The sequence below is a fragment of the Bubalus bubalis genome, chromosome 17 (assembly GCF_019923935.1).
Source record: "Bubalus bubalis isolate 160015118507 breed Murrah chromosome 17, NDDB_SH_1, whole genome shotgun sequence".
Lineage (NCBI taxonomy): Eukaryota > Metazoa > Chordata > Mammalia > Artiodactyla > Bovidae > Bubalus > Bubalus bubalis.
The window spans coordinates 17,834,733-17,862,425 of NC_059173.1; the positions used below are offsets into that span (position 1 = coordinate 17,834,733).

Genomic DNA, 27,693 nt, shown 5'->3' on the forward strand with positions numbered 1-27,693 from the left:
AAATTAATTTTTAAAATCCCTTCTTTTCCTTTCAGTCACAGGATTCCCTGATAATCCTCTGTGGTCAATGCCTTCCTCCCTACCCCACAAACCAAAAAAGCTTTCTTCAGCTCCTCTTGGTCCTCTAACAACTCAGGAAGGAAAACAGGAAAAAGAAGGCAGAGAAGGCAGGAAAAAGAAGACGTGGTGCCACTGCATGCAGGGATCCTAGGGATGCAGAACTGGGGAGGAGTGTGTGTGTGTGTGTGTGTGTGTGTGTGTGTGTGTATACACACACCAGTGAGTGTATGTACACGTGTGCAGGGATCCTAGAGATGCAGAACTGGCAAGGAGTGTGTGTGTGTGTGTGTGTGTGTGTGTGTGTGTGTGTATGCACCAGTGAGTATATGTACACATGTGTGCCGGGATCTTAGAGATGCAGAACTGGCAATGAGTGTGTGCATATGTGTGTGTGTGTGTGTACGGGCCAGTGAGTGTATGTGCATATGCGTGCATGTAAGTGCATGCGTCTGTGCCTATGGCTGAGGATGCCGTGGGCCTGTGGCTTTCCAAGCAGTCTTACCAACCAGAGCCTGGCTTCCACACAGCTACAGTGAGGAAAATCCCAGAGCCACCTCCAAGTAGGGGAGGCCCCAAGGCAGAGAAATAGCAGGTGTCATCACCTGCTTTCTTTCTAAGGCCTCGAGCTCCTCTGGTTGGAGGAAACGTTACCGTGTCATTTCCCTTCATCTTTATCACTGACACCCTTGGCCATCTGGAGGATCAAGTGGGTAACAGGGAGAAAAGGGGGAGCAGGCATCAAGCCTCTCTGCTCCTGACAGCAGCCGCAGCAGCCTAACTCCTGCCCTGGCTCTCGGAGAAGCAGCTTTGTCCTGTCCACACTGCACAGAGGCCACAGGCTCCAACGGAGCCTCCCAGAGTGGGCTGGGCCAGGATGGGTCTGAGGGAAGTAGAATTTGCTCCTTTCAGTATCTTCACATCAAATTTAACCCCTGCTTCTCAGTGAGGTCCTGAAAGTTTAGGAGTTGCTCCCCAAGACTTCCTGGGAGCAGCAAAAGTGTTGTGCCATCAACAGATATTTATTGAGCATCTAAGATGTGCCAAGCTCTGTGCACGAGACAAGAGTCAACAAGACAGACACAAACGCTGCCCTTGTGGGTCTTAAAACAGACAAGGCAAGCAATCCCAATGAACTGGGATGTAATAATTATGGGGGAAGCCCCCTGATCCTGCCAGAAGGTTCAGGAAAGCCTCCCAGCTTGGAGATGTGAAGGATGAGGGAAATTTGTCAGGCAGAGTGATGACAAGAGAATTCCTGGCAGGAGAACAGTATATGCAAAGGCTGGAGGTAAGAAAGCGGAAGGCATTTGTGGACCTGATAAGAATTTAAGTCTGGTTGGGGAGCTGGTGACCAGGTGGTAAGAGATGAAATGGTGGAGGCAGTTGCACGTGGGAGGAGGTAACCACAACAGGTGCTGTAAGCCAAGGTATAAATTTGGACTTCATCCCTTAAGCAACAGGGAGTCATTGAAAGCTTTTAAGTGGAGGAGAGGGTGTGGAGACCTGATTTCACTTTTCAATAAAGCTCACTCAAGGTAGAGCTCAGGGCCCTCAACTCTTGGTTTTAACTTCAGAATCAAGCAAGGGCATCACCATGTGACCTAAGTCACTGCCACTTCCCCACCATGGTTTCCTGGGGATGCATGCCTTCTACACAGAGTCCTGTTACTAACCAAAAAAACCATGTGAACTGGGACTGATGCCTGGAATTCTTACCCCAGGCAACACCTCTCCAACCCTCAGTCTTGCCCATCTGAGGGAAGAGTCAACCTGCTTCCTCCAATTGGGAGGGTTAAATGAGCTCAGATTTGACAGGGGCTCAGCAGGGCACTTGGTGCTGGAAAAGCACTTCATAAATAGGCTACTAAAATGTTTCTTTTCACTAGTTTAGAACCTCCTTAAGCAGTGAGATAGACTTGAAGACCCAGGGCCCACAGGTCCAATTTTATATTTATGAATAGGCAAACCTGTTGTGTGCCCAGCATTTAATTATTTTCAATTTCTTCCCTGCATTTACATCTTAAAGGAATGTTCATAAAACCCAAGTTTCTGGCTTCTCTTGAAAACCTGAACCATCTGCTTAAACCCACTACAGCACAGGCCCTCAAGCACCCTTGAAGGCGTGACCAGCGTCTTCTACCCCAGCTCCAACTGTCAGACCAGCTGGAGGGTGACCTCAAGGTGGGGAGTTTCCCAGAGCTCAGGGCTAAAGATGCTAAATCTGGGTAGGAGGCAGTCAGGGGACAGAGGGGCTACCGGGCAGAGCCCCCTTTCTGGCACAAAGGCCCCCTCTACCCACTTTCTCTTTGGTAATATCCCTTCCAAATCATCCCTTTCTTCCTTCAATATCTAAGGAGCTTTGCACTTAAAAAAAAAAAAAATCCAGCTCCATTCTGTGGCCCTGAAGGCCCTGTGTGATCTGACCTCTGTTACCTCTTAAATTCATCTGCCACTTCCCCACCTCTAGGATGCAGAGAGCCATGAGTGGGGGGCAGGTGGGCGGAGTGGAAATCCAGCAAAGAAAGAAGAGGTTGGAAATAACTTGCCTCATTTTGCAGATGAAGATAGCTGAGACATAAATGAGACCCTCACTGAAATCAAAAGGGTCCAGGAATCAGCCAGTGGTCCTACTCCCAACACTAGGAGGGCCCAGCTATCTCTGCCTAGCAGCCCCTCATCAGAAGGGCCCTGGCCTTATCAGGACATTTGCAGGGCACGGTCCTCTCCCACTCACAAACCCACCATGCTCAGTGGAGGTCTGCAAATATTTGTCAGAAACCAGGTCCGGTTCCAGAAATGGAAAAGTAACCCTCCAGCCCCAAAAACCCTGCAGAGGGGCCTCCTTGGCTTATAAGCACCTCTCCAGCTGGCGAGCATGGCAGGTGCCCTTATCTGCAAGGATGCAGCAAAATGCTCCCTCGGGTGGGGCCCCACCCTCTCGGCTGCCCTCCTCTACCTTCTCTTGGACCTGCAATCTGAGAATTGCTCCATCCCTCTCTCTCTCTCTCTCTCTCTCTGTTCCTCTACTATGTTCTCCCTTCCTCCCCAGCCAGGGAAATGGGGGGTAAAAAATCTCCCAAGATCCCCAATTTAAAATAAAATCAGATCTTTTTCTCTCCCCTTCTTTACTACCTAATAACCACACTTGTGTGAAGTTGATGCTCTACATAACGAAAAGAGAAGCCTCCTTGGAGAGGGTACAATCAGACAATTTTTAAGATCACGGAGCATTAGACCATTCCCAATTGGGTTTACTAATCAAACAGCCAAATCCTTCATAACCAGCCAATCCCTACAGGGCAATTAAATCCTTCCCCTTTAAAACACTTGCCACACTGTCTGGGGACAGAAAGAAAAATTTGCAAAATTCATTTGATAAATTAGCCAGGGAAAAGAAAGGAGTGAATCAAGCTTTGTTCTTTTCATTTTTTTTAATTATGGAATTCACAATGCCTGAATAATGTTTAATAAGAACTATGAAAATTCCTAACAGTATTACAACACAACACAAAAGAATTAACCTGGTTACCGTGAAAAATTGCATATTTAATTAAGAACAGAGAGTTCAAAACTATCCAGAGATTTCAAAAGTGCTGTTGCCTGAGGGGCCAAATTACATGCTTCCAGGGCTGCTAACGGAGTTAGCGCGTTCAGTCATTACCCAGGCGTTCCCATTAAGTGACTCTGGGCAGATGACATCAAATTCATTTCAAAAGCACCAGGAACTGAAGCATTCACTTGGGTAGTTTAAGGGAAGGCAACTATCCTGCTGGTACAAATCAGACCCCTTGTTGATAAAGGCAATAATTAAAGAATAATGTTAATTAGCTGCTTTTATTTGAAGAAAAGTACGGTAGTTGGAGGGCTTCCAGGCTGTTGAGGTGGGAGTCGCTCTTTCTGGAAAAAGTGGAGGCTGCTGGAGGGAATGGGGAGCCTGGGGACCCACAGGAAGAGAGAAAGATGGCAGGGGCAGGGGTGGGGAGACAAGACAGGGCCGGTTAAGGAGGATGTTGGCCTGGGCTGCCCGAGGCCTGGGTCCCCATGTTAGAATCAGCCTGGTCGCCCCGAGGCCTTCAAGGGGGGTAGCTCAGAGAGCCAGGAAAGATGGCCCTGCCAGTCTCTTGAGCACCATTACCATCAGGCCCACTTCCACCATGGCAGACTCTGGCCAACTCAGATCTCCCTGTTCAACTACTTCCCGTCACAGCCACTCCCCTCACTCTTTCATCTCTGTAACACCTGCCTCCCTTACACAACCTCCTGTCTCTCTTTATGGCCTATCACACTCGGTGCGGACTCACCACCACCACCACCCTTACCAGAGCAGACTGTTTTCCTAAAGATGGCTACCACAATATCCCTCATGTTCTTCCCACACTGTGATCTTGACGCTCCTCCCATCAAGCGGCGTGGTCTACATCCCCTCGTTTGGAACCTGGGTGGTCTCTGGTAGCTGCCTTGACCAACAGAGAAGATGGAAATGACACCAGCAACTTCCAAGGCTAGATTAGGAAAACACCTTCTCTTCACCTAACTCTCTTCAGGACATTCACCCTTGGACTCTGGCCACCATGCTGTGAGGAAGCCCAACGTAGTCCACACAGAGAGACCATATGAAGAGGCTACACATTGGTGCTCTGGCTGGTAGCTGAGGTCTCAGCTGACAGCCAGCATCAACTGCTAGATGTGTGACTTGTTGAGTTACCCCCAAACTGTGAATGTTCCCAGCTGAAGCTCCAGATAACACAGAGCAGAAACAACCTGACTCAGCTGGGCTCTGTCCTAATTCCTGACTCTCAAGATTCTGACTCACAATATAAACAGTTATTTTACCCAGTAAGTTTTGGGGTGGTTTGTTACACAGCAGTAAATAACTGATACAGTAACATAAATCACACATTTTAAGTACTATCCTCATCCCCAAAATCTCTCTTTCCTCACAGACCTAGTGAAGAGGCCCAGGACGAGAAACAGATCAGTGGATCTGACCGCTAGTGACAAGAACTTCTCGCAAAGAAAGCCATAATTAACCTCTACCTATGGCACCCCACTCCAGTACTCTTGCCTGGAAAATCCCATGGACAGAGGAGCCTGGTAGGCTGCAGTCCATGGGGTCGCTAAGAGTCGAGCAGGACTGAGTGACTTCCCTTTCACTTTTCACTTTCATGCATTGGAGAAGGAAAAGGCAACCCACTCCAGTGTTCTGCCTGGAGAATCCCAGGGACAGAAGAGCCTAGTGGGCTGCTGTCTATGGGATCGCACAGAGCCGGACACGACTGAAGCAACTTAGCAGCAGCAGCAGCAATGTCTCTTTAGTCAACTCTCAACAGCCCCTGGGTGCTTGCTTCCCTGGTGGCTGAGAAGGTAAAGAATCTATCTGCCTGCAATGCGGGAGACATGAGTTCATATCCCTGGTCTTGATCCCTGGTCTGAGAAGATCCCCTAGAGAAGGGAATGGCTACCCACTCCAGTATTTGTGCCTGGAGAATTCCATGGACAGAGGAGCCTGGGGGCTACAGTCCATGGGATTGCAAAGAATTGAACACGGCTGAGTGACTTAATACTTCCACCCCTTTCAACAGCCCCTGGGATCCCTAAGCACCTGCTGTGTGCAGGGACAGGAAGGACTCGGCAGACCACAGGGTCTAGCGTGGAGGGGAGATAAGACAGGAAGCACCATGGTGTGGAAAACAAACTGAGACCCACACAACTGAGTGCTCTGCCTAGGACCCATGGCTGGTTCAGGCTCTGATCCACCAGACTCCGGTGAAGTGGTTTGATTCTCATTAGCAAGGTGCTTAATTAGGGCAGCTCATCAATATATCCCAGAGAAACAAATTATGCCCTGGCCCGAGCCCACTTACCTGCTGGCAGCTGGGCCAGCCCCAACCCACTAAACAGGCTATCTTGGGCAGGATGCAAGGGAACATGCACTGATGGCAGCTGGGCTGGCTCTAGGGACTCAGGGGAGGGGGGCAGGGGGAGCTGCCTCCCCCGGAGTACCCGCCTTGGAAGCCAAGAGGGAAGCAGGAGCTGGGCCTGGGTTTCTCTCCTCCCTGCTCTGGGGAGGCAGAAGGCCTCAGAAGGCCTCACCCACCACGAGATGCCAAGATGCTCTGCTCTGCTCAGAGAGTAATTTTTTTCCAGAGATGAATTTTGCAAAGTAGGCCACGGGCTGTGGGACCAACCCCCTTGCTTGCAGAGGCTGAGAACACCCTCCCAGGGCAGCACTGGTTCAGCGAGGCTCACAGGCTGCTGGCCAAAGGGGCCCCGCGTCCAGCTACCCCAGGATGTGAAGGGCAGAAAACAGGCCTGGCTCCTCTCAGGAGTCCCTGCACGGTCACCAGCTCTGACCTTGACTCCTGGCACCCTGACATCCCGGCTGCTTATCAGTGCCCACTCCCCGGAATCCTGGCCCTTGCCTCCACTCCTGCCAGCCGGCACTGTTCATTGTGAACAAAACATCAGCACATAAGACCTTTGCAAGGCAAATCTGCATGTAGTCCCTTCCCAATTGTACAGTCCCTGCTTTGGGTATTCACAGGAATACCAAGCGGCAGGAGAACCTACAAACGTAGGAGGAACTCTGGAGTCAGACTGACCCTGCTCAGCGACCCTGGGCCAGTAACTTGACCTCTTTTGTGCCTCACCTTTCCCCTCTGCGAAACGGGAGCATTAATAGTGTCTACCTCACAGAGCTGTTATGGAAATTACCTCATTTAAATGATGGTTTTCTTTTTAATATTTACTTTTATTTATTTATTTTGCTGTGCTTGATCTACTTGTGGCACATGGGATCTTTGATCTTGGTTGTAGCATGTGAACTCTTTAGTTGCAGCATGTGGGATCTATTTCTCTACCCAGGGATTGAACCTGGGCACCCTGCGTTAAGAGCATGGTGTCTTAGCCACTGAATTACCAGGAAAGTCCTTAAATGATATTTATTAGGAAGTACCTAAGAGCTGGGCCTGACACAGAGCCACCTCTGATAAATTGTTAAATTTAAAACCAAAAACAAAAAAATACAAAAAAAACCCCGACAAAAACCTTCAGCACTCCTTTCATCCCTAATAGTCACGTAAATTCTGCCCATTTTCCAGAATGGTTGCACTGAGGCCAGACAGGGCAGAATCACCTCCACAACAGTCACTATTTCAGCACAGCTGGTCCCTAGAGTGAAGCCTATGCCTATGGAGGCTGCACAAACAGCATCAATGGGACAACTGGGCCCAGTGGGGGCTGTGCAAAATGGGAAACCCTCTCCATTCCCATCCCCATTACACATCTCAGCTGACTGCTGCCCTGTCTGAAATGCAGGCCCAGGCATGCTGGCTCTTCTGCTGAAGAGAAACCAGGAACCTCAGTTTTTACATCGTGACCTCTGATCTGGGCACCAAATATTCAGCATTCACCAACTGCCACACTAGTTACTGAAGCTAATATAGAGTAATGAGTTCACCATCTGATGAGGGAGACCAGCAAGGCACCAGGGAATCAACCGGTGGCCTAGAAAAGCAGCCCAGGCCAGGGATGTCCAAGCAGGAGACAGAGGGTGCCCAACTCAGCACTGAGTCAGGGAAGGAGGGCTGGGGCCAGCAAAAAACAAGGGGAACAGTATCTCAGGCAGAGAACAGCAAACGCAAAGGCTGCAAAGTATAAGGAGCGTGGTAGTTTGGGGATAGAAAGGATACAGGAGTTTGGAGAGCAAGACAGAAAGCTGAGGCTGGAGACTATGTAAGCAGCTGGTAGATTTTCAGAAGCTGTAGAAACTCCTGGGGCATAATCCCATCTCTACTGGGGAAAGGCTGTATGTTTATGCGGAGCCTCTAGACTTCTCTGGGCACTTGTGGGTTAGCAGGTCACTCTCACTGGAGCAGGTGTGCAGCCCTCGGACAGCCCCAGAGAAGACATATGGAAAGCACCCCCTTGAAGGAAGAGAGTCCTTAGTTCTCTGCCTCCATAGCCTGAAATGATCACTCCCACTACTGAGGAGAGAGGTAATAGGGAGCAGGCGTGACGCAAGGGATAGAATAACATTTACCGAACGCTTGGTACATGCTAGGCTCCAAACTGAGCCCTTCACATAGATTACCTCATTTCCTCTACCCCCATGAGGTGACTATTATTGCTTTCCCCATTTCACAGGGGAGGAAACTGAGGCATGAGGCATGGCTTCAGCACACAGGCAAGAGAGGAGACAACCTGTCTGTCAGAAGCCCCACTCTGCCCCTGAACTGAGCTAGCAACCTGACGTTCTTCCTCCTGAGGGATCAAGTTGGGGCTAGGGAGAAAGGCGGGTGCAGCCGCCAGCTCTGAGAAGGACCTGCCGGCTGACCCTGCATTACCCTGAGTTACCGCCAATGCAGCAAGATCAATACTTGTGAGCTTTGGGGCTGTGCTGAGCTTTGGGGAAATCATTAAATGCTATACCAAACTAGTCAAAAAATAACTGCATGGCAAGGAGACCAAAAGGAGCTGCTGCTTGGGATACACACTAAGGTGCCTGCATGGACAATGACACACACATGAGTGTACACACAAGTCACCCATATGTAGATGCAGATACATAGACACATGTTCAAAGACACTCAGAAAGACATGAAGACACAGACAGACAGAAACATGCTAATAGACACAAGGACAGGCACACATGCAAATGTGCAAAGACCCGCAAACATACACTCAAAAATACACAAAAAAGACAAAGTTGCACACACAGAAATACAATCACGTGACATTCACATCCACCCGTTTATTCACCTGACTGGTACTTTTTGAGGCTATTGTGTATGTGCTCAGCCCTCAGCTGCCAGATTCCGAGGACAAGCTGCTCTGTGCCCTCATGGAGCTAAGAGTTCACAGAAGGAGGCAGTAGTTAATTAGAGTTGTGTGTGATACCTGTCATGTTAAGTGCAGTAAAGATGGACCCCACCATTTCGAGGGAGAGTGGGGAAGCTGCCCTGAGGAAGTGACCCTGAGCAAGTTCCCAGGGCCAGGGAGGAGGCGACAGGGGATGAGAGGGAACAGTGTCCCAAGCTAGGGGAGCAGCAATGCGCAGGGAGGGGCGGTGCAGAGGAAAATGCAGACAGACATGTGAGTCTGGAACATGGAGGGCCCTGAGAACATGGCTCAAGATCAAGGTCGAGAGCAGAGGACGCACTAGAATGAAGCTAGTATAATTCGGAAGGTGATTCCAGTAAGTTATGTACTAATAGAAAGAGCACCAAAACACAGAGAGCAAAACTGACAGGAAGGAGGGAAGAAGCAGATAATTCAACAATAGTAGAGACTTCAGTAACCTACTTTCAACCGTGGATAGAACATCTAGACAGAAGATCAAGAAGAAGACGTGCACTACTATAGACCAGGTATGGAGGGTGGAGGCCAGTTGTGCTGAGCCCAGGTCATGCTAGGGCTTCTTCTCCAAAGGCAATAGGGAACCAGTTCCTAATAATCCCACTAACTTCCACATGTCAAAAGGAGTAGGGTAGGTCAGAGTCTGTGCATGCATGCTAAGTCACTTCAGTCGTGTCCAACTCTTTGTGATCCCATGGACTGCGGCCTGCCAGGCTCCTCTCTGTCCATGGGATTCTCCTAAGAAGAATACTGGAGTGGGTTGCCATTTCCTGCTCCAGGGGATCTTCCCGACCCAGGGATTGAACTCATGTCTCTTATGTCTCCTGCACCGGCAGGCAGATTCTTTACCACTGAGCTACTACCAGCATGATTCCCAGAGTCAGTACAGGTAAGCAAATTGGGAGACCAAAGTCCAGGGAGGAGTGATGGGGCATGATGGGTTGCTGGCTGGCTAAGTAAATGAATGGATAGATGGAAGGATGGATAATTAGATATATGGATGGATGACTGGATGGATGGATGGATGAAGTCAGCAGGAACAGAAAGTAGATAGCTGGATAAACCACTCAGTGGGTGGATAAAAATGGGTAAGTGAGCAAATCTATGAATGAACGGATGATGGCAGATAACTGGACAACCAACCTTGCCAGACTTCCAATGTGTGGGTGGCCACAGACAAAAAGGGAAGAAAATTTCTATTTATTGTGTACTCCAGCCCACATTCCCAATAATACCCCAGGTAGACATCCAACCCCTCTCCTACCCAACAGAATCCCCACATATGACAGCCAGGACCTGGTCGGACAGAGCACCCTCATGTGGCCTGTACTCTGATATCTACACCATTTTAGTCACCTCATCTTTTCATGGTCCTTACTATTAAGCAACATTTGAAGACATGCTAGAAACCAGACCCACAAGGCTAGTGTGCAAAGAGCCCTTCTGAGAATATAACTCAAGCCCTGCTGCACCACCTTGAACCTGTTCCATTTTTGAGGAGGGTAATACAATACCCCTTGGCCATGTGTACCTGCCACGAGAGGCCTCTAAAACACCAGCTGGCCATCTGCACAAGGGAAATAACCACTCCCTTCCTAAGGAAGCACAACTACCACTTGGCTGGGGCATCAGGAATGTCCCCATGGAAACCTTCTCCCACCCTCCCCTCCTTGAATGATGTAGTCTTCAATACACTTGTACACACCCAAAGGCTTCTCACCACTAAGACCCTCTCTGGACAGAGATAACACATCAGACTGTCAAAGAAGCTCTCTTTTATCTCTTTTCCAAACGTTCCCTCCCTTCCTTCACTGTTCTCTATCAGGCTGAACCCAGAGGGAACCAAGCACACTCTGGATCCTGTTTCTCCACTGCTTGAAACCCTCAATGTCGTCTCCCTTTCCTGAGAATATAATCCAGCTGAATCCATCCCCTACCACGGTCTACAGGGTCTACCTCCCACTCAGACCTCATCTCGTCTCCTACCTTCCCTTCCCTGACCATCCTGTCCCAGCCATACTGGCCTTCCTTCAGTTCCTAGATGTGCCAAGGGGATTCCCACCTCAGGGCCTTTGCACGCCACTGTTCCTGTAGCTACAAAGTCTCTTCCACCTGAACTTTGCTGACTGGCTCCTCATTTTTCAGGCTTCAGCCTAAATGTTACCTACTCAGTAACGACCCTAAATAAACAGATGCCTCTTCATCTTGATTTTAGTAACATTTGGTCATTTCATTCCTCCATTCTTTCTATCTCAGTAAGTACACATTAATCTGTCTAGCTTACCCTCTCTGATCCAGCACCTAACACTGTGCTGGGCCCATAGCACATACTAGACAAGTATTTGCTACTTGCTGAACATATGTCAGGTTCAGAGAAAAGACTGGCCAGACTAGATTCGAGTGCTTTGTGGCACTGGATACTCCCCAACAATCCAGTCTCCATTTCCTCATCTGTAAAGTGGGGCAACACTAGTACCTACTGCAAAAGGTTGTTGTGAGGATAAAAGGAGAGAATGGGGTATTGACAAACCGGGGCGTAGACTCCCAGCCCAGCACTGAGGGGAAGCCAGAAGAGTGAGGAGACAGATATCTGAGTGTCAGAGGCTATTTCAGAAGCAGCTGTGGCCCCAAGTCTTGCCTTCCAGAAACCAGAGTGATGAGTTAAGTTTCACCATGAAAGGAAAGAGCTTATGGAGCCAAATATGAAATGTAGAGTATGGGTGATACAGCCAACGAAAGAGGGCTAGATTTAACAGTTCCAAAAAAAAAAATCTAAAAAACTTTTTTAATAAAGCCTACAAGTCTATCCCCTTCTTTCTTTATCAACGACACGATTTATTGACCGAGGAAGCCATATCGACTAAATAAATCTTGATAATGACCAAGGCAGCAATCAATACCTGCTTATTATCAGCCCGGACGGAGAATTTCATTTTGCGGCCCAACGACAGGGCGCACCACGCAGTTCTGGACTCCGGCGGGTGGGCCAGGGATGGATGGCTGGGTGGTGCTCATTTTCCAGGACAGGAGACAGGAATCTTTCCTGTGTTATTAATAACCTTCCACCTGCCACCCTACCCCATGTCTCTCATGCTTGTGAGTCTGGATTCATTTCCATGAGTTGACAATGATGAGGTGTTTTAAGATGTTTAAAAATAAAGAGGAAAGCACAAGCATAATGACTATAGGTGGGGAACCCTGAGAGCGGGGCAGGGAGTTGGGAGATGGGCTCCCGAAGAGGTACCTCTGGCCCCTAGTGAGTCAAGAGCAGGAACATTGAGTGCCCAATGGACCTGAGTCCTGGATTAGAATTCAAGCTCTGCTGCTTGCTGACAATATGGCCTTGAACTTAACCTTCTGTGCCTCAGTCTGCTCAACTGTAAAAGCAGGATAGTAGTAGTTTTCTTGTGCTATGGTTGTGAGAATTAAATGAGATAATATTCGTCAAGGGCTCTAAACACTGTTCAGCATGCATTAAAGGTTGAAAGAACTATTTGTTAAAAAACTGTCAGGATTTCTGCGCAGAGAGCTTCCTTCTGATGTTCCAAAGCAAACACTAGGCCTGGTCTTGCTTCAGCCAGCCAAGCGGTATTTGGAGAGGCCTGACCTCCCATCCACTGTCTCTCTGCAAGGATCTGGTCGACCTTACTGCTGGCTAGTGATGACCAGGAGGTGAATAAAAAAACAATGACGATGACAATGATAATAAAAGCAATAATAGATGCTCTCGTTTCCTAGGAATGACCATGCTCCATGCTAAGAGCTTTCCATGCTTCACTGCATCAGTTCACTTCAGTCACTCAGTTGTGTCCAACACTCTGTGACCCCACGGACTGCAGCATGCCTCCCTGTCCATCACCAACTCCCAGAGTTCACTCAAACTCATGTCCATTGAGTCAGTGATGCCATCCAACCATCTCATCCTCTGTTGTCCCCTTCTCCTCCTGCCTTCAATCTTTCCCAGCATCAGGGTCTTTTCCAATGAGTCAGTTCTTCACATCAGGTGGCCAAAGTATTGGAGTTTCAGCTTCAGCATCAGTCCTTCCAATGAATATTCAAGACTGATTTCCTTTAGGATGGACTGGTTGGATCTCCTTGCAGTCCAAGGGACTCTCAAGAGTCTTCTCCAACACCACAGTTCAAAAGCATCAATTCTTCAGCACTCAGCTTTCTTTACAGTCCAACTCTCACATCCATACATGACCACTGGAAAAACTATAGCCTTGACTAGATGGACCTTTGTTGGCAAAGTAATGTCTCTGCTTTTGAATATGCTGTCTAGGTTAGTCATAACTTTTCTTCCAAGGAACAAGCATTTTTTAATTTTATGGCTGCAATCATCATTTGCAGTGATTTTGGAGCCCCAAAATATAAAGTCTCTCACTGTTTCCATTGTTTCCCCATCTATTTGCCATGAAGTGATGGGACCAGATGCCATGATCTTAGTTTTCTGAATGTTAAGCTTTAAGCCAACTTTTTCACTCTCCACTTTCACTTTCATCAAGAGGCTCTTTAGTTCTTCTTCACTTTCTGCCATAAGGGTGGTGTCATCTGCATATCTGAGGTTATTGATATTTCTCCTGGCAATCTCGATTCCAGCTTGTGCTTCTTCCAGTCCAGCGTTTCTCATGATGTACTCTGCATAGAAGTTAAATAAGCAGGGTGACAATGTACAGCCTTGACGTACTCCTTTCCTCATTTGGAACCAGTCTGTTGTTCCATGTCCAGTTCTAACTGTTGCTTCCTGACCTGCATACAGGTTTCTCAAGAGGCAGGTCAGGTGGTCTGGTATTCCCATCTCTGGAAGAATTTCCCGCAGTTTGTTGTGATCCACACAGTCAAAGGCTTTGGCATAGTCCATAAGGCAGAAATAGATATTTTTCTGGAACTCGCTTGCTTTTTCAATGATCCAACGGATGTTGGCTATTTGATCTCTGGTTCCTCTGCCTTTTCTAAATCCAGCTTGAACATCTGGAAGTTCACAGTTCACGTACTGTTGAAGCCTGGCTTGGAGAATTTTGAGCATTACTTTGCTAGCATGTGAGATGAGTGCCATAGTTTGAGCATTCTTTGGTATTGCCTTTCTTTGGGATTGGAATGAAAACTGACCTTTTCCAGTCCTGTGGCCACTGCTGAGTTTTCCAAATTTGCTGGCATATTGAGTGCAGCACTTTCACAGCATCATCTTCCAGGATTTGAAATAGCTCAACTGGAATTCCATCATCTCCACTAGCTTTGTTCATACTGATGCTTCCTAAGGCTCACTTGACTTCGCACTCCAGGATGTCTGGCTCTAGATCAGTGATCACACCATCGTGATTATCTGGGTCATGAAGATCTTTTTTGTATAGTTTTTCTGTGTATTCTTGCCACCTCTTCTTAATATCTTCTGCTTCTGTTAGGTCCCTACCATTTCTGTCCTTTATTGAGCCCATTTTTGCATGAAATGTTCCCTAGGTATCTCTATTTTCTTGAAGAGATCTCTAGTCTTTCCCATTCTATTGTTTTCCTCTAGTTCTTTGCACTGATTATGGAAGAAGGCTTTCTTATCCCTCCTTGCTATTCTTTGGAACTCTGCATTCAAATGGGTATATCTTTCCTTTTCTCCTTTGCCTTTCACTTCTCTTGTTTTCAAAGCTATTTGTAAGGCCACCTCAGACAACCATTTTGACTTTGCATTTCTTCTTCTTAGGGATGGTCTTGATCTCTGCCTCCTGTTCAATGTCACGAGCCTCTGCCCACAGTTCTTCAGGCACTCTGTCTATCAGATCTAATCCCTTGAATCTATTTCTCACTTCCACTATATAATCATAAGGGATTTGATTTAGGTCATACCTGAATGGTCTAGTGGTTTTCCCTTCTTTCAATTTAAGTCTGAATTTGGCAAAAAGGAGTTCATGATCTGAGCCACAGTCAGTTACCAGTCACTGCATCAACACCCCCATAAGGTCTCTATGAGGTAAAGGCTGTATTTAATTCACATTTTACAGATAAGGAAACTAACACTTTGAGAAATCCAGTGAATCACCCCAAGGCATCCCAGTTAGGAAACAGCAAGGCCGGGGTCCAAAACCCATGCTCAAATCATTTCAGGTACTGCTCCCAGGGTAACTGAAATTCAATGGGAATTACCTCACAGAATCATCATCATCATAGTTATTATTACTGCTGTTAATAAAGATCATGATTAACAACAGTCACCATTTTGGGAAGGCTTACAGCATGCCCAGTCCTAGGCTATGTCTGTATTGGTTTGTCATTTTTTACCTCTCACAGACTTGGAGAAAAGTACTTCTATCTCCAAGTGATTATAAAAGAGAAGCTTTATGAGGGCAAGAACTTGGTCTATTTTGTTTACTGCTGCACTCCCAGCACTTTACACTGCACGTGACACATAGCAGGTGCTGAACAATGTTCATTAAGTGAATGAATGAATAATCTGTCTCAACAACTGCAGGAAGCTCTATTTTAGACAGAAAAACTGAGGCTATCTTAGCCATAAAAGGGAAGGGGAGACTCCAATCCTGACTTCCCGCCTGATTATAAACTAGAAGTCCCAGGGGAAGCTGAGCAGGAAATCCCCCCAACTCTAGTGACGCTGTCCAGAGACCTTGATCCCTCTTTGATGCCTGCTGGGCTGATCATATGGACCCATGAACCAGGCTTTGGGAGAAGGATGTCACCTGGATCCTAAAACATGTTAACTGGCTATCTTGTGCCCCCCACAACAGCCATCTCACAGACTGCAGGAACCTGCTTTGAGTTGTCTGTGACTGAGGCCACCAAATCACTGCTAACGGTCCACAGCCTGCCCCAGTAATTAATTAATGGATTTATTAATTAGGATGGGAGCTACTTCCCAGGCCGGAATTGGGGTCACCAGTTTCTAAAGCAAGACTCACAGAGCTAAAGATAAACCCTTGTTCACTGCGAGTCTGAGGCCTGTGCCCAATTCCCAATCATAGAGTGAGAGAATTTCAAGAGTCAGTGATGGGTGAAGAAGCTGGGGGTCTGGGAGGAGCTGGGTCTCCCAGGACTGCCTCCCAAGGTAGAGTCAAGGCAGTTGCTCCCACCTCACCCTTCCTGTGCTATTCATCCACTCCATTATCCAAATATTTATTAAGAACTTACTACGTCCTTGCCCTCCTCAGGAAGGAATATGTGTGTGTTAGTCGCTCAGTCATGTCCAATTCTTTGCGACCTCATAAACTGTAGCCCACCAGGCTCCTCTGTCCATGGAATTCTCCAGGCAAGAATACTAGAATCGGTTGTCATTCTCTTCTCCAAGGGATCTTCCCGACCCAGGGACTGAACCCTGGTCTCCTAAATTGCAGGCAGATTCTTTACCATCTGAGCTATCAGGGAAGCCCAGGAAGGAATACAGATGGTAAACAAATGAACAAATACATACATATTATCACATCAGGTAAAGCAGATAGCAGTAAACGGGGCAGGGGGCGGGGAGGCATTTTGGAAGCTTAGGGAGGACCTCTCTGAAGACGTAATATTTAAATAGAGGACTGAATGGACTGAGACACACTATGGAGATGTCTGGGAAATGCAATGAGAACAGCAAGTACAAAGGCCCCGAGGCTGGAATATGTTTGGTGTGTTCAAGGAACAGTGAGGAGGCCAGACTGCTTGAATAAAAAGGGGAGGCGTGTCAGGAAATGACAGCAAAACATAATGAAGGGATACAAAAGGGAATGGAGGACCTAATCACACAGTGGGCCCAGGTAAGAACAGGCAACCAGAAAGAGGCAACGCTGAGAGTGATACCACCCAGGCTCCCAACAAGACATAAAAGATACCTCAACTGGGCACTCTCTATGCACTAGGTGCCTTGGGTAGAGGTCCAAATCTCATTTCATCTTTCCTGTAGGAAAGCATGGTCCTCTGAGAAGAAGATACAAAGGCAGGATTACAAGACAAAGAGGTTTATCAGGATCAATACCCACACCCTGCAGGAGGGAGCCAGAATAGAGAGAGGGAGGGAGGGAGGGAGGGAGGGCGTGAGTGAGAGAAGAAGGAAGGAAAGTTGGTAAGGTTGGCTGGTTAGTGGAAGCACCCTAGACTGCAGAGGAGTCCAGAGCCTACAAATGAATCCCATGTGTCCCAGGAACCAGTCTGCTCTTAGTCCCTGTTACACTCAGTCCCTGGCTGTGGCAGTTGCGGGTGATCTTCAAGGGCAGGATCTGGTGCCACCTGCCCATCACACTCCCTATAGACAAAGATCTGCAAGGTGCTTTCTCAGGGCCACCACTGGGAGGTACCATTATTATATCCACCTGACAGCTGAGAAAACCAAGTCTTAGAAAGAGGAACTAACTTACCCAAGGGACACAGCTAGGAAGAAGCAGAACTGGGATTTGCATCCTGATGGCCCGGTGCCATGATTCCAAGATAAACAGAAGTTGGGGAACTGGGCATATTTTGCAACAGAGCAAGAATTGGGCTGAATACCTTGTTAAAAAAATTAAAGCAATACTTAAGGCTTGGAAGGAAAGCTATGAGAAACCTAGACAGTATATTAAGCAGAGATATCACTTTGCCAACAAAGGTCTGTATAGTCAAAGCCATGGTTTTTCCAGTAGTCATGTACAATGTGAGAGTTGAATCATAAAGAAGGCTGAGCATGGAAGAATTGATGCTTTCAAGTTGTGGTGCTGGAGAAGACTCTTGAGAGTCCCCTGGACTGCAAGGAGATCAAACCAGTCAATCCGAAAGGAAATCAACCCCGAATATTCACTGGAAGGACTGTTGCTGAAGCTGAAGCTCCAATACTTAGGCCACTTGATAAAAAGAGCCAATACATTGGAAAAGACTATGATGCTAGGAAATGCTAAAGGCAAAGGGAGAAGGGGCTGGCAGAGGATGAGATGGTTAGATAGCATCGCCAACTCAACAGACAGGGATTGAGCAAACTCTGGGAGATAGTGGAGGACAGAGGAGACTGGCGTGCTGTAGTCCATGGGGTCACAATGAGACAGATAGGACTTAGCGACTGAACAACAAAGGCTGATGTGGTGTTTGAGTATTTTACAAAGTACTCATTGAGATAGATTCACTCCAGGCCACACATGTGCTAAATAATCTTATTTTATACTTCATCCTTCCTCCCAACTGACAGATGCCAAGAGTGAGGACAAAGGTGGGTCCAACAAGGCTTCCTGGCTCAGTTGGTAAAGAAATTTCCTGCAGTGCAGGAGACCTGGGTTCGATCCCTGGGTCAGGAAGATCCTCTGGAAAAGGAAATGGCAACCCACTCCAGTATTCTTGCCTGGGAAATCCCATGGACAGAGGAGCCTGGTAGGCTGCAGTCCATGGGGTTGCAAGAGTCGGACACAACTTAGTGACTAGATCACCACCACAATAGCCGCTCAGAATCTGTGACCAGCTTCACTGCCTTCCTCCAGTTTCTTGCACGCACTGTTTTTCCACCCACCTCAAGGTATTAGCACACGCTATTCCCAGGCATGCTTTTCCCTGACCTTGTCCTTGACACCTTGGCTAAAGGGTCACTTCTTCCAGGAAGGCTCCCTTGATGCTCAGACTCAGGCAGTTTTTTTGCCACATGCTATCTCAGAATCAAATGTCCGTGTGTGACTACACACCTGGTTGTCCAGTAATATATGCATCCACCCCCCCCACTGTCTGTGGGCTAAGTGAGGACTGGCACTTTGTCTTCCTGTTCACCATGATATTGCCAGCATGTTATTATTATTTAATGTGGTGTCGGAGAAGACTCTTGAGAGTCCCTTGGACTACAAGGAGATCCAACCAGTCCATTCTGAAGGAGATCAGCCCTGGGATTTCTTTGGAAGGAATGATGCTAAAGCTGAAACTCCAGTCCTTTGGCCACCTCATGCGAAGAGCTGACTCATTGGAAAAGACTCTGATGCTGGGAGGGATTGGGGGCAGGAGGAGAAGGGGACGACAGAGGATGAGATGGCTGGATGGCATCACTGACTCGATGGATGTGAGTCTCAGTGAACTCCAGGAGTTGGTGATGGACAGGGAGGCCAGGCGTGCTGCGATTCATGGAGTCACAAAGAATCGGACACAACTGAGCGACTGAATTGAACTGATAGTATTTATGATATTTACTTATTATAATTTACACAATTTTTAGTTATACTGTGAGTGGTGAATATATTGGGTTGGCCAAAAAGTTTGTTCATGTTTTTCTGTACCATCTTATGGAAAACCCTGAATGAATTTTTTTGGCTAAACCAATACATTTTCAAAGTATAGGACAACAGCAGTTATTATTATTAACATTATATAGCACATCTATGTGCTAGGCACAGATTTCACAGTTTACATGCACTAACTCACTTAATCCACAATCCTTAAGGAGGCAGATACTACTATCATCCCTATTTTACACGAGAGAGAAAACCGAGGCTCAAAAAGGTTAAGTGATTTGCCCAAGGTCACATAGCTGGTAAGAGGCAGAGCTGGGATACAGCCAGGCGGCCCCCAAGTCCTCACTAAATATCTTTGGGAGTGGGAGACTGCAGGGCTTGATTTTGCCACCCACACTAGACACCTCAGATCCCTGGAGCCCATGGACATCCATAATGGACCAACACCTCAAATAGGTGCCCCCAGCCCCTGAGTGCCTCTGAGTGACTGCCTCACTTGAGCAAATCTGCACTCGACCTGGCTGTGCTGGTGACCCCTGTGGTCTCTCTGTCTGCAGCACCCACACTCCAAACAGCTGGCTGGACAAGTCAATCGACCATAATGGTTCCCGGGGAGCCACTTACCCCGTCGAGTTTGAGCGACGGCGGCTCAGAGAGTCTTAAGCACTGCTCGGCTCCAGGCTTCTGGGGCAGACAACCAGCTCAGGCCAAAGAGGTTGGAGGATTGATTTTTTTCTCTTTCTTTCTTTTTAATGGCAAATGCATATCTTGGAACTGCTGTTTCATTCGGCTGAAGGATGGCAGAGGGGATGCATAGGGAAAGGACGAGGAAGGAGGGGGCAGCCACCGGCCCACTCTGAGGGTGACTGAGCTACTGAGGAAAAGCAGAGACGGCAGGCCAATCATGTATCTTCATGAAGCTGGTCAGGGCCTTTCGGTTCTTCTGAAAATGCAGCCTCGTCTGACATTTGGCACTTGGAGAATGGCAGCCAGTGGCCTTGACAGGTACCCGCCTCATGGCCCCTGGAGCTGTCTGAGCCACTGCAGACCCTCAGCCCAGGGTCTCTGCACCACTGTTCCCTCTGTCATGCCCTTGCTAGGTCTCCATTCCCTGCCGAGCGCGGCCAGAGTGTCGGATTTGTACAGGATACTGGATATCTGAATTTCTTAGGTAACATCTTCTGTGTTTTAAATGCTGAGAAGCTTATATTTAAAAAAGTGGTTTTAAATATTGCACTAATCTGGACAGATACATCCGTGGTCCAGACATAGCTCCCAGCCTGCAACCTCTGTAGTCTGAGCTCCCAAGATATAAGACATCACATATAATATTAGTAATATATTAATATAGTAAGCCCCCAATGGAGGAAAAGAGAAGAGAAAAAGTGCCCAGTAATCTCTAAAACAAGCTTGCAAGGCCAGCAAATTCCAGGACCCACTGCTCCTCTGGTTTTCTCACTCCTCTCTTACTCTCTAAAAATACCAACAACAATAAGAAGTAAAACACTTATGGGACACTAACTGTGTGTCCCAAACTGTGCTAAGCACTTTCACACTTAAAGTGCTTTAATCTTTAAGAACAATCTAAAAGGTGGAGATTCCTATTAGTTCCATTTAGAGACAAGGAAATAAGGCTTAGAGAGGTTAAGCGACCCATCCAAAAATCACATAGCCAATAGGTGATGGAGCCAGGCCTGGAAGCTAGACAGGGGCACCTCACCATCTTGGCTCCTCCTACTTCCCTCTTGAGGGAAAGGGTAGAAAACAAGTTTCTGGAACTACATGTGATCTACCTTAACACTCTTAACTGGAAAGTGAAACACTTCAGCCATGCTACCGCCATCATTATAGACCTGTAGACCAGACTCAGCAAACTATGGCCTTCAGGCCAAATCCAGCTCTTCACCTGTTTTTGTAAAGTTTTACTGGAACACAACCATTCACATTCATTTTTCTTGTCTGTGGCTATTTGCATGCCACGGTGGCAGAACTGAGTGCTTGCAACATAGACCACGTGGTTCACAAAGCCTAAAGCATATTATTATCTGCCTCTTCACAGAAAAAGTTTGCCAACCCTGATGGCTGACCTAGATGGTTTCTAAAGAGCCTAGGGAAGGTCATGAGGTTGAAACCTTCAGGGAAACACCATCCTTAAAGAAGGGGAAGCACATGTGCACATTAAAGGGTAGTGGAAGCTTCTTCAGCTGTTTGGGGTGAGACCACAAAGGAGCCAGCCATGGGAAGATCAGGAGAAAGAGTCCCAGGCAGAGGGAACTGCAAGTGCAAAGTCCCTGAGGTAAGAATGTGCTTGACGAGTCTGAGGGACCAAAAGACCACTGTGACTAGAACAGAGCAAGGAGGGGAGAGACGCTGGAGACGAAGTCAGAAGGATAATGGCGGGGGGGGGGGAGGGGAGGCTCGACTACCTGGAGTCTTACAATCAGGGGAAAGGACTCTGGATTTTTAAATTAAGTATGATAGGAACTGATTGTTCATATCCTACAAAACACTACAAACCATTTTCTGAAGAGATCCTCTAGGCTTAGAAACCGAGAACTCCATTCCAGGCATGATTTTGTCTCAAAATTCTGCTCAAGAGACCAATGGCTCCTCATCACTGCCAAGATGGGCCCTGAGGCCATGAAAAGGCAATACATTTAACTGGCACACAAAGTATGTCAGCATCCTTCCCTTTACAGCAACCGAGTACAGCGAACCAGATGAGCATAACCAGTCTATGAGAAGGATTAAGAAATGGGAGACTTGGAATGTTAGGGGATTCACCCAGGAGTGCTAGAGACTGTACTTCTTAGCTGCTCTTGGGGCCCTTCCCCTCTGCCTACTACTTCCACCTTCCCTGACACCTTTGATATAAGCCACTGTCATTAAGAAAGAGCATCCCCCAGACAGAAAAATCAAATAGAAGACTGAACCCTGATTTCCTAAGCCAGAAACAAAGGCAGCCAACTACCTCAGTCCCCTTCCCACACTCAACCTCTGCCAGGCTCAGTCTGAGTTAGATAACTGGAAGCCCCCAGAAATTCAGCCCTTTCAGAAAGCAACAGAGAAAACCATAGTTCTGGGACAGCCACCTCGACCATCATCCAGGATCAAATTTAGCACCTGCTGAGGTGCTCACATTTGAAATTCTATCTGACGGAAGAAAGGTTACCACAACAGAATGTCAAGTTCGAAGACAGAATCCTCCCTTTAACAGAAGAGTTTAAAAAAAGAAGAAAGAAAGAAAGAAAAAGGAAAGAAAAAAAAAAGCACCACCATCATCAGAAAAGCTGTTCCCTCTGGTCAAAATAGCACCGTGCTCATCTGAAATAACCCACCGAGACACTTATTTGCTTCTTTAGGCTTGTCCGTGGTTTCTCAATTTTCTACAGTGAATTCAGGTATTAATAAAAGAAACTTCGAGACCTCCAACAGCAAAAGCGGTCAAGGATGAGACGTTGCTCATTTTTCTTCCAGCATTCAAAGAGAGGCCCATCTTTGGGAAGCAATTTCTGTCGAGTTGAGAAATTCAGAATTTTGGGATGCCCAGAAAAGACTGCTGGGTTCTTTATATAAATTCTCAACACCTGTTTCTAGCTCCTTCTGCAAAACAGGCTCACAGGGTGTGGCTTACAATGAATTGGAGAGGCAGATGGAATGGGGTCACCCACTGGTTGGACCTGGAAGGGTCCAGGGGGCTGGCCAATGGTTTGGTCGTATTCACAGAGCTGCCGCTAGAAATCTCCCCTCATCCCTCTGTCTCCCGCTGCTCCCTCTCCTCCCGCTCCAAGCTCCCACAGCCTTCGCCTAATGCCAGTCCATCTCACGGGCCTGGGCCTGGGCCACACCAAGCCTGGTCTGCTCATATGCTCCCCACCCCGGCAGCAATTCTATTACAGCGAAGTTTCCAAAGTTAGGATTCCGCCAACAGGGCTGATAGCTTATTTACTGCTGTCATCTAAAGAAAGAGGAATTTTGACACATTGTTAAATGATAGCACATTTAGATAAGTCAAGCTGTCAGAGGCTCTAATGGATGTCTAAACTCTCTGTGGCTGATATGTAAAATTTATGCACTTCAGAATATCATAAGGTTATAATATTTTAATCACATCCACGCTCTTTTCTAAACTTTGAGCTGAGAAAAACATTCCATCAAGTCCCATCTCCCGTACGCCAAGAAATTGAGCCTTCCTAGAAGTTTCTCCAAAACTCCTTACAAAAAGTCCAGCTTATCTCATTTGAGGACCCATCAGTTTTCCTCCCTAAAGGCTCACACCCCAAGCAGAATTTGCCTTTTCCTCCCAAGTTCGTACAGTGTGATCCTTCCAGCCAACCTCTTTCCTCCCAAAAAACAGATGTGCATTCAGACTGAGCACCAACTCTTGTTAGCTTGATTAACACTCTTTGAAGGAAAAAAAAAAAAGATATCACGAGAGACTGGACCCAGAGCATCATTAAAAAAAGTGGCAAAGTAAAGCAGAAAAAGAAAATCATAAAGGTATGAATACGGTTACGACGACTATACACAGAAAAGCCATAAAAAAATACTGCATTAGTAATGTTCACCATAAAGCAATCTTATAACCAAATGAAATATGCCTAGCATTAACTTTGGGATAGAATTTTATTTCTTCTCGTTTCCTGGACTGCCAGCAGCCGAGACAAAAAGCAGCAGCAAAGAAAGAGGGAAGCAGTTTCAGGGATCCTGGAGCCGGGTACCCACTGTCACAGCATCTTCACCATCATTAAGACTGCTGACAGACTTCCATCCTAGGAAAACAGCCCCACTGTGTCCAGAGATGGCACTGGAAGGAATAATAACCAGACTGCTTCTATATTTGAAAAATATATACTTCCAGAGGGCTGTGCATGGGCCAGTACAAGGTCACCTTTCTTGCCAGTATCGGAGTGGCGTTGGTAGCATGGTCTGGCCTGGGGACATGGGCTGCCTTTGCTGCCTTGGCCACTCCAACACTCAGCGACCAGGCTGCATGAAACCACTGAATTGAAGCTATACCCACCTCCTCACACTCAACAAACATCCGGGGCCACGGGACAAGTGAGCCCAAAGCTCTTGGCCTGCACGGGGCCTGCAGTGGGGGCCCACCTTTCCTACCCAGATCTTGGAACGAGCCAGCTGAAGTTTTCCTTTCTAGCTATCTCCCCTGTAAACGGAAATTGGGAAGGGGAAAAAATGAAAATAAAAGTGTGGCACAGGAGTCATTAGCGTTATGCACAAGAGATGATCCGAGGCGAAAGTGCTTAGGCTCATAATCCGTTTCCAACAAAAATGCCATCAGTGAGAATATGGGGCTGGGTGGGGGGCACAGGCCTGTTGGGCAGGGGAAAATCTGAACACTTCAGGACAAGGGTAGAGACCACGGCAGATGTGAGGGCCTCAATGTTTGTACACTGCTGCCACATGTACGTCTGTTCTCTTAAAGTGTACAGCTTTTCAAACTCCCAAAGGGACACCCCCCCCCACTTAATATCCATGTAAATGAGGTTAACCCTTTCCCCAGAGCCCTCTCCTTTTGTGCCAAACACACCAGCCATTGTTTTAATGAACATATCCCTCCCTCCTGCACCCTAAGTATACAGCCTGTGCGGGGAGAGGTCCTAGCTCTATTTTCCCATCACCTGAACAAGGCTTTCCACCACCCCCATCTTCATCCTTTCCAGTTCAAATTTGCCTTTTCACCTCAGCATCTTCTAAAACCCTAACAAAGGGTTCCCAGATCAATGGGAGTCCAACTGAAATCAAGATCTGGGTGACCTCAACAGCTCCACAAAAGACCCCTGAGCCTGAGACAGGAGAGACTTGAGGTTCAACACCCCCTCCACTCCAGCTCAGAAATCAGCCCCCTGGGAGCCGCACCCACCCCTCAGCACCCAGCCCAGGTCTCACTCCACCTCCCGGTTGCAGCCCAAGCTCCCCGAATTGAAAACGAGTTATCTAATGAAAATTGTGTTAACTGACATTCCGGCCAACCGGGAGCAAATACCAGCGCTGTAAATATCGCCGCGGAAATTTTCTCCAGCCCAGAATAACAATAGGACCCTGCAAAGGGCTTTCGCCAGCCCTTCTGGTTCCTCTCCTCTTGTCTGCCACGTTCTTGTCATTCCTTATGTTACAGAACATCAATCATAAATAAAGACGCTGTCCCCCAGCCGTGCCCGGGTCTCATTTACAAACATTAGCAGGGAATACGATTACCATTGGCCTTCGTGCCAAGCCCAATGTGGCTGCCCAACTCTCTCTCTCCCATTCTCTCTCTCTCTCCCCCTCCCCCATCCCCCACTCTTCCAGAAAGGCCACTTTAGCATCATTTAAAACAGCAACCACAGCTCACAGCCCTGCCCGCCTCAGATGGCCACCAAACTGTAGCCCCAACTCGAGTGAGGACCTGGAATTGCAAGGCACTTGCAGTTATTAACTGCATGCCTGAGTGCCCCGATTTTCTCTCCAGCTCACTGGCTTTGAAGGAGGGGGCCTGCGGGGAGCGAGGGGTTAGAAAGGAGGGGGGTTGGGAAGCCACCAGGAGGAGGAGGGCACTGGAACCACTTATCAGAAGAAACTTAACGAGATTTGCAGGCGGATTTAAAAAAAAAAAAGCGGGTCCCTTTTTATCTCCAGACTGATGCTCTCCCTTCTTCCAAGAATGTCAAGGCCAAGGCAGGATGCTTTAATCGCCCGGTAACCAGCACCACTTCCCCGCCCCTTGTTCCCACCGCACCTCGGTGAGACTCCTGGGTTTGGGGGCTTGTCAGGAGCATCCTGGGGCACCTGGGAAAGGACAGAGGCTAGCGTTGTGCCTTCTGTGCGCAGTTCTCTGTGAGATTCCATCCCGCGGCCCAGTCTCCTATTGGGTCAGCAAGAATAACCCCCAAATCTGGAGGAGACACACAGACTCCCAGAAAAAGGTGGAACGGGGATAAAGTGCTGGAGTTTGGAAGGGAGTCGCCCCAGGGAGGGAGAGGGAAAAGAGAAAGAAGAGACTAGAGAGAGGAGGAAAGAGGAGTGGCGGAGAGGAAAAGCAGGAGGCAGAAAACAGCGAGGGAATCTCCTATTTAAAAGTTCCAGTGGGCCCGAGAGCCCGAAGTCACCTGCTCTGCACAGCTCCTGGCTCTCCAAGGCCCCTGAGGCAGGAGCGCAAACTTGCGCGCGCCCCGGGCCCATCTCCACCGCCCGTCCCCACCTAGACTTGGAAAGAGGTTGGCGAGGGGGATAAAGCAAGAGGCAAAAACGAACCCCGAGAACCCGGCACGAGGAGAGGTCTGCCGGTGCAGGCGGCCAGTCCGGCGGCGGTGGCTGCAGCGGCTGGGGCGGCAGCAGCGGCCCCCGGGTGGCGGCGCGTCCGGGCTGCGCAGCTAGGCGGGCGGCGGCGGCGGAGGTGCTGGCGGGCGGCGGGGCGCGGAGCCGCCTCCTAGCCAACCCCGGATGCCTCCCCCCCACGCCTCCTCCTCCTCCCAGCCCGCCAGCTCCCTCCCTCCCTCGCCCGAGCCCCAGCCGGGCGCGGACAGGCACGCGGCGCGCTTCACGGCCTCCCCGGGCGCCGCGAAGTTGGGAGGCGCGCAAAGTGCGGCGCAAGGGGGGTTGCCCGAGGTCCCGCCTGCAGCCCCCTGCCTGGGACCGCAGACCCTGCCTTCCTCGCGCCTCACTCCGCCGCTCACCCGCCGGCTCGCTCCCCGGGCCATGGGCTCACTAGCGCTTCTCCATGGTCGCAGCGGCTAATCGATGATTGAACCGAACAAAGAGCAGCGGCGAGATCAATTCCTAATACCTATCGATAGGCAGCGGGCAGTCGAGCCCCTGCGAGCCCCAGCAGCCGCCGCCCGCCTCCCCAGGGCTCCCGACCGCCCTCCCGGGGACCTCCCCAGTGCGCCCAGGGCGCGCCCGAGGGCTCCCCACGGCCGCGCGGCCGGTGCTGCCCGCACTAACCTGGAGTCGCCGTAGATCAAATCGCTTCCAATATTGAAACATCGATCCCACATTGGCGGCCATCTTGGGGGCTATTCGAGACGCACACACACAAGAGTTTGGCTTTTCTCAATGGCTGCACTCAATATCCGGGCTGGACTCCCCCCAGCCCCGGGGCCGCCGCCGGCAGTCCGGGCCCTGTGCGCCACCTCCCGGGGCCCCTCGGGCGCCCCCCGGCCTCCTGCCACCCGCTGCCCCTCGGCGCCGCCGCGCCGCCGCCGCCGGGCCCGGGAGCCGTGCGCCCCCCCCCCGACCCCCGGAGGGCGCGGAAGGAGGGCGCGGGGCGGGGAGCTCGGCGCCCGCCCGGGGGAGGCGGCCGGGGATGGGGTGGGAGGAGAGGAGTGGGGGGGAGGCAGCGTCTCCGAGAGGCGCTGGCGCCGCCGCTGCCCTGCCTGCAGCCGGCTCCCGGGCCCGCGGAGCGCTCGCTGCATATCCCCCCCCAAGTCCGGGGTCGGTGTGCCGCGCGATTGCACTTGACTTTGGCTTTTTGCAAACTTATCAATACTGACGTAACGTGCTGATCAATGCAAAGGGAAGTTTGCGGGGGCAGGAGGCGGCGGGTACGTGGGGCGCCTACCCTCGCCTCGCACCTGTCTATCCCCCATCCCCAGCAATGCATACTTAAAAAAAAAAAAGTTAATAGTTT

The 27,693-nt window shown here is 49.0% G+C and overlaps 1 protein-coding gene across 4 annotated transcripts in view; it reads right to left on the bottom strand.

Moving 5' to 3' along the window:
- The window catches only part of CUX2 (cut like homeobox 2), a 288,423-nt gene extending 261,200 nt beyond the window's left edge, over nt 1–27,223 (bottom strand). For 2 of the 4 annotated variants that reach the window (XM_044930185.2, XM_044930184.2), the window contains exon 1: nt 27,009–27,223. In XM_044930185.2, the coding sequence (XP_044786120.1) occupies nt 27,009–27,071 (63 nt within the window). In that variant the 5' untranslated portion in view covers nt 27,072–27,223. The remainder of the gene's footprint in view (nt 1–27,008) is intronic. The other 2 variants (XM_044930178.2, XM_044930177.2) reach the window with 1 other exon arrangement.
- Between the last annotated feature and the right edge of the window lie 470 nt (nt 27,224–27,693).